The 7,046-nt window shown below is 64.4% G+C and overlaps 1 protein-coding gene across 41 annotated transcripts in view; it reads left to right on the plus strand.

Moving 5' to 3' along the window:
• OBSCN (obscurin, cytoskeletal calmodulin and titin-interacting RhoGEF) overlaps positions 1-5,838 on the plus strand; it is a 174,023-nt gene extending 168,185 nt beyond the window's left edge. For all 41 annotated transcript variants that reach the window (XM_037739755.1, XM_037739768.1, XM_037739769.1 and 38 more), the window contains 11 exons: positions 785-865; positions 1,172-1,282; positions 1,401-1,568; positions 2,459-2,581; positions 2,776-2,946; positions 3,858-3,939; positions 4,101-4,340; positions 4,539-4,762; positions 4,967-5,042; positions 5,269-5,418; positions 5,598-5,838. In XM_037739755.1, coding sequence (XP_037595683.1) covers positions 785-865; positions 1,172-1,282; positions 1,401-1,568; positions 2,459-2,581; positions 2,776-2,946; positions 3,858-3,939; positions 4,101-4,340; positions 4,539-4,762; positions 4,967-5,042; positions 5,269-5,418; positions 5,598-5,775 — 1,604 coding nt within the window. In that variant the 3' untranslated portion in view covers positions 5,776-5,838. The remainder of the gene's footprint in view (positions 1-784; positions 866-1,171; positions 1,283-1,400; positions 1,569-2,458; positions 2,582-2,775; positions 2,947-3,857; positions 3,940-4,100; positions 4,341-4,538; positions 4,763-4,966; positions 5,043-5,268; positions 5,419-5,597) is intronic.
• Positions 5,839-7,046: the final 1,208 nt, after the last annotated feature.

Here is a 7,046-nt window from a genome sequence, read left to right on the forward strand (position 1 = left end):
CCTGACTGGCCCCAGACCCTCCCTGCCCCAGACACCCCGACACTGGATCCCCCCGACCCCAGAGTCCTCCTGACTGGCCCCAGACCCTCCCTGCCCCAGACACCCTGACACTGGATCCCCCCGACCCCAGAGTCCTCCTGACTGGCCCCAGACCCTCCCTGCCCCAGACACCCCGACACTGGACCCTCCCAACCCCAGAGTCCTCCTGACTGGCCCCAGACCCTCCCTGCCCCAGACACCCCGACACTGGACCCTCCCGACCCCAGAGTCCTCTTGACTGGCCCCAGACCCTCCCTGCCCCAGACACCCTGACACTGGACCCCCCCGACCCCAGATCCTCCTGAGTCCTCCTTGACTCCACAGACCTCTCTGACCGCAGACCCTCCCCCGGACCCCAGAGCCCTTCTTGATCCATAGGGTCTGGCCCCAGACCCCACCTTACCCCAGACCCTCCCTAACTCCATACCCTATCCGACCCCAGGTCCTCCTGACCTCAGGTCCCCCCCGACCCCAAAACCCTTCCCAACCCCATAGTTCTCCCGAACCCCAAAGTCCTCCCTGGCCCTGGACCCTTCAGACCCTGTGCCTGGAGGTGGGGAGGGTGCCTGCTCATTGTGCTTCCTTTGTCCTCCATGGCCTGGAAGTCTGGAGAGTGGGCAGCAGGCTGGCCGACCCTGACTTCTTCCTGTCCCAGCTGCTCAGGGTCCTTGCAGCAAGAGGCAGCTGGTGCTGCCAGAGGCCGGCCTCCTGGCTATGACCTCCATCGGCCCCCTTCCTCCTGCAGGTCTGGAGAAGGAGGGGCCCCCCAGGAAGAAACCAGGCCTTGCTTCTTTCCGGCTCTCAGGTCTGAAGAGCTGGGACCGAGGTGAGCAGGCCCAACACAGAGACCCGGCCCTATTGCCTCTCAGGATCCCACCAGGGTGTCCAGACCAGTGGCGAGCAAGCTTGCACTCACAGGGGTTCGGGAACAGAGGAGGGGCCCTGGTGGGTGTGGTGAGCTAAGCAGTCTTGGAGGACTTCCTGGAGGAGGTGGTGGTGGTGCAGCTGGGCCAGGCTGGGGGATGGGGGTGGGGGGAGCAGGGCTCCTCCTGGTATCCCCACTGCAGGGTCCAGGCCATGCTCTGGGACCTGGAGATTACCCCTGAAGGCTCACCTCACCCTCCCTCTTCAGCGCCGACATTCCTAAGGGAGCTCTCAGATGAGACTGTGGTCCTGGGCCAGTCAGTGACTCTGGCCTGCCAGGTGTCGGCCCAGCCAGCTGCCCAGGCCACCTGGAGCAAAGGTAAGAAGCTGTCAGAGGGGCTGGGGGCTGCAAGATGCCTTGCTATCTGGAGGGAAGCTGAGACCAGGGAGAGGCGTGGGGCCTGGCTGTGGATGAGGCTCGCTCTGTCCTGTTGCAGACGGGGTCCCCTTGGAGAGCAGCAGCCACACCCTCATCTCGGCCACCCACAAGAACTTCCAGTTTCTGACCATCCTGGTGGTGGCAGCTGAGGACCTGGGTGCGTACACCTGCAGCGTGAGCAATGTGCTGGGGACGGCGGCCACCACGGGCATCCTCCGGAAGGCAGGTGCGTGAGCTGCACTGGGGGTCCCAGCAGGCCAGGCCAGGGCGGCTGGGCTGGGGCTGCTGGGAAGCCTGTTCTTGCATGGAATGCTTCTGGGGCTGTGCACTGGTCGCTGCGGCGTCCCCTCCCCCACCCTGAGCTGCCCGAGTCTCAATGGGGCCAGGTACCACACATGGCCAGGGCCCCAGGAGGCCTGAGAAGGTCAACACAGAGGTCTGAACGCACGGGCTGCCCTGGGCTGGCAGCCGGCCCTGGGAAAAACAGCCGGAAGCAGCTGCTGGCCATACAGGGCTGGGAAGGAAGCTTCTAGGCCACACTCCCCGCCAGGGAGAAAGCCCAGCCCACTGACCGCTGGCCGGGAGAACTGAGCTTCTCTGGTGCTCACATGATCCCTTGCTCCACCTTCCCACGTTCCTTCCACGCCCATCCCTCCAGCCCAGGCAGGATGGGCTGCTTCCCGTTCTACATCTCTCTCAAAGCGCAGTTCACTGGGCGTTTCTCAGGTCATCAGGACGGGGGCTACAGGCCTGGCTCTGGGATGCCCAGCCCAATGCCCCGGGGTGGGGGCACCTGCCTGAACCTGTGCAGGGCTGACCCGGGAAAGCCCACCAGCCGCACCAGGGCCCCTCTGACCACAGCCTGGGGCCCTGCACAGCGTTCTGGTCACACCCAGGTGAACGGGGCCGGCCTGGCAGGGCAGACACCCCCCAGCCCACCAGGAGAGGCCCCTCCTACCAGTCCCTCACTGTGACTGGATCCTGAATGAACAAGACAAGGGAGGGTGGGCTCCAGAGCCCTGGCAGCTGCCAGGATGAGGCAGGGGCCAGCCGGGGAATTGCCCTGGAGGCCTGGCGCACACCCTGGCGTCACTGACGGTGGGCAGGACCTTACAGAGCGCCCCTCGTCCTCGCCATGCCCGGACATCGGGGAGGTGTACGCGGACGGGGTACTGCTGGTCTGGAAGCCCGTGGAGTCCTATGGCCCCGTCACCTACATTGTGCAGTGCAGCCTAGAAGGTACGGGGGGGGTCCCTGCAACCGGGCCTCCCAGGGCCCAGAGGCTCCAGCCACCCCTCCTGGGGACCATGACTAGGGGCCCTTGGGGAGGTGCCTGGCCACCTCTGCTGTGTGGGTGGCTTCGGGTTTCTCCACCCGCCCTGACATGGTGTGTGGAGGCCTCAGCAGCCCCTCACATGCTCCTGTGTGGCCAGGCGGCAGCTGGACCACACTGGCCTCCGACATCTTTGACTGCTGCTACCTGACCAGCAAGCTCTCCCGGGGCGGCGTGTACACCTTCCGCACGGCATGCGTCAGCAAGGCAGGCATGGGCCCCTACAGCACCCCCTCGGAGCAAGTCCTCCTGGGAGGGCCCAGCCACCTGGGTGAGCCACACCACACTCGGGGCTTGCGAGGTGGGAACAGCAGCCGGAAGAGCCAGTACATGCTCCGGCCTGCTCAGGGTCTCCATAGCTGTCCACTTCCTTCTGGGAGAGAGCTGCTCCTGGGCTTAGCATTCGAGGCCTACACACTCCAGGGACCACCTCACCCCCCAGGGCCCCCTTCACTCACCTGCACTCCCACACACTTGCTGGCGAGCACACAAGTCCATTCTGCTTCATGCTGAGTGTCGGTAGTGACTGCCCCATGCTGCCTCTAGCTTTGGTGGAGGAGTGCTGGGGTTGATTAGTAATGTCTGCCCTGGGCTTAGGACGGGAAGAGAGGGCACGACTGCTGTAGGTGGTCCATTCTCAACCTCCCTGCAGCCCTCACCCCCACCCTCAGGTTAGCTCTCCCTACTTGCTGTACCCCCTCTCTCTCCCCCTGTACCCACACCCCCAGAACCTCAGGACAAGTGGGAATGTGTAGGAGCTCAAGCCCCACTTGGTGGGACACGGTGGCTCACCCACTTTGGGAGGCTGAAACAGTCAGATCACCTGAGGTCAGGAGTTCGAGACGAGCCTGACCAAACGGAGAAAACCCATTTCCACTAAAAATACAAAATTAACCAGGTGTGGTAGCGAATGCCTGTAATCCCAGCTACTCAGGAAGCCCTGGCAGGAGAATTGCTTGAACCTGGAAGGTAGAGGTTTTGGTGAGCTGTGATCACACCATTGCACTGCAGCCTGGGCAACAAGAGTGAAACTCTGTCTCAAAAAAAAAAAAAAAGAAAAAAAAGAGGCCCCACTTGCCACTTGTCAGGGTGCCTGGGAAGGGGTCATTGGAGAGGAGGTGAGAGCTGGGGCTGTGGAGATGCCCCTCCACCCCCTCTAATCACCCGTCCCTCCTCCCACAGCCTCTGAGGAGGAGAGCCAGGGGCGGCCAGCCCAACCCCTGCCCAGCACACAGACCTTCGCGTTCCAGACACAGATCCGGAGGTGCAGGGGCCTTGGGGGCTACGGGCGGGTGGAGCCAGGGCTTGTATCCCCCTTGCTGGGTACACCTACCTTCTCACTGAGCTGGGTTTCTGCTGCTCTGAGTGTTGGGGATGGGGGGGGAGGGGACCACCCACCAGCCTGACCTCTGTTCCCTTGAGCAGGGGCCGGTTCAGTGTGGTGCGGCAGTGCTGGGAGAAGGCCAGTGGGCGGGCACTGGCTGCCAAGATCGTCCCCTACCAGCCCAAGGACAAGACAGCCGTGCTGCGTGAATACGAGGCCCTCAAGGGCCTGCGCCACCCGCACCTGGCCCAGCTGCACGCAGCCTACCTCAGCCCCCGGCACCTGGTGCTCATCTTGGAGCTGTGCTCTGGGCCCGAGCTGCTCCCCTGCCTGGCTGAGAGGTGAGGGTGGCTTGGGCTGGCGTGGCTGAGCCGATGCACGGTCTGATGGACTGACAGACGCAGGCCTCTGGGGTGGGGCAAGGGGACCAGGCCCCTCTGCACAGCCAGCACTCCTTACAGCCCACAGGGCGTGGTCTTAGCCCTGGCCCTGGTGGCCCCCACCCCGAAGTCTGGGCTGAGCAGCGTCTGCCCCCCCAGGGCCTCCTACTCAGAATCCGAGGTGAAGGACTACCTGTGGCAGATGCTGAGCGCCACCCAGTACCTGCACTCCCAGTGCATTCTGCACCTGGATCTGAGGTCCGAGAACATGATCATCACCGAATACAACCTGCTCAAGGTCGTGGACCTGGGCAATGCACAGAGCCTCAGCCAGGAGAAGGTGCTGCCCTCGGAGAAGTTCAAGGACTACCTAGAGACCATGGGTGCGTGTGTGGACAATTAGGGGGACCTCACCTGGGGGGCAGCAAGAAGCCCCCTCCCCTCCAGTGGTGTCCTCCCCTCCCAGGTCCAGCACCACCCACTCAGCTTTGCACCTGGCCCACATACCTGTGCCCCTGCCTGAGCCCACTCACCTATGCCCATCACCAGTACCCCCACCTGAGCCCAATCACATGTGCCCCTCCCAGCTCCAGAGCTCCTGGAGGGTCAGGGGGCTGTTCCGCAGACAGACATCTGGGCCATTGGTGTGACAGCCTTCATCATGTGAGTCCTCCAACTCGGCTGGGGGTTGTTATGTGGGCGGGGCAGGCTCCCCCATCCACCAGAGGGTGACCTCTGGACCCCTGCACCCCGTCCACCCGAGGGTGACCTCATGGCCCCTGCACCCCCATCCACCCGAGGGTGACCTCAGTGCACCTGCATCCTCTCCCCCTCCGCCCTGGTCTGCCCGAGGGTGACCTCAGGGCCCAAGCACCCGCCACCCGCACAGGCTGAGCGCTGAGTACCCGGTGAGCAGCGAGGGTGCACGCGACCTGCAGAGAAGCCTGCGCAAGGGGCTGCTCCGCTTGAGCCGCTGCTACGCTGGGCTGTCCGGGGGCGCCGTGGCCTTCCTGCGCAGCACGCTGTGCGCCCAGCCCTGGTAAGGCGAGGCCCTCCCAACACTCCCCTCCCCGCCCCCTCCTCCTCGCCGCCCTCCCAGTCCCCTCCTCGCCGCCCCCTGCGTCCCGTCCCGCTGCACTCCGCCACTCTCCCCCCTCCCCCCTCCCTTCCCCTCCCCCTCTCCTCTACCGCTGCTCGGCTGAGCCTCTGTCCCCCCAGGGGCCGGCCCTGCGCGTCCAGCTGCCTGCAGTGCCCGTGGCTGACAGAGGAGGGCCCGGCCTGCTCGCGGCCCGCGCCCGTGACCTTCCCTACCGCGCGGCTGCGCGCCTTTGTGCGCGAGCGCGAGAAGAGACGGGCGCTGCTGTACAAGAGGCACCACCTGGCCCAGGTGCGCTGAGGGTCGCCCGACCCCCTCGCTGCAGACGCGCCAATAAAAACGCACAGCTGGCGCGCCTCCGTCTCCAGGCGTCGTTTTCTTCTGGGGGCGGTGAGGGCTCTGCCCGGTCCTTCCCGGTGGGCCGCGGAGACGCGCCCTGGGGGTCGCTCCCTCCGTCCGACCCTCCCCGCGCGCTCCGCCCCCCGGGCGTCTCCGTCCTCACACCCGCGTGCGCGTTTGTTCCCTCGCCGCCTCCTCCACGCGGGCCTCCAGCCCGCGCCCCGCCGCTGGTTCCGGAACTTCTCTGGCACAAACGGTGCCCAGGGAGGCAAAGCGTGTCAGCGAGGGCGGCAGCCGCGGGCCACGATCCGCTGGCGAGAGGCGGCTTCAGAGTCGCTGGCGCGTGGCCTCTGTGGAAAGCAACCCGGTTTTCCAGATTCCAGGGACAACGCCTGCGCTGGCCAGCCCCTCGCCAAGAGTGCGGGAGGAATGGGGGGGTCGCCCAAAGCTCCTGAGCGTCCTTTCCCGTCTCCTTTGACGTGGGAAGGAAAGGGAACTTGAGACAGGTGCAGCCCTGGAGACCTGGGAGCGGGCAGGCGGGGCCTTCTCCCCTCGGACAGAAAACCCTCTGCAGAGGTCCCTCATACCTGTGTCTAAGCGCATACGGCTCGGAGGCTAACCGACCCCTCTTGGCTAAACGGGTCATGCTGATTCCTGGCCAGCTTAGATTTATGGGGACACCCAGTGATGGAGTTGTCCTGGTCTGACAGCATGCAACCCAGGGTGAGGCCCAGTTGTTTTAAACGCCCCTTTTAGTCACCTAAACACTGGCTGGGCGCGGTGGGTCACACCTGTAATCCCAGCACTTTGGGAGTCTAAGGTGAGTGGATCACGAGGTCAGGAGTTTGAGACCAGCTTGGCCAACGTAGTGAAACCCTGTGTCTACTAAAAATACAAAAATTAGCCGGGCATGGTGGCACGTGCCGGTAATCCCAGCTACTTGGGGGCCTGAGGCAGGAGAATCACTTGAACCTGGGTGGCGGAGGTCGTGGTGAGCTGAGATCATCCACTGCACTCCAGCCCGGGCAACAGAGTGAGACTCCGTCTCAAAAAAAAAAAATCACCCAAACAAGAGCCCAAGTCCCATTGTCAGCTCTTGAGAGCGCCCACCCTCTTCTGGAGCAGCCCAGGGTTCCCAGGTAAGGGTGTGTTCTCCACTGTCCCCAGCAACAGCTTCATTCCTGGGGTCTGGGGCCGCAGGGTGTGGACAGCAGCCTCTACTCTCCTGGTTC

This window comes from Cebus imitator, unplaced genomic scaffold (genome assembly GCF_001604975.1).
Source record: "Cebus imitator isolate Cc_AM_T3 unplaced genomic scaffold, Cebus_imitator-1.0 Scaffold75, whole genome shotgun sequence".
In the NCBI taxonomy this organism is placed as follows: domain Eukaryota; kingdom Metazoa; phylum Chordata; class Mammalia; order Primates; family Cebidae; genus Cebus; species Cebus imitator.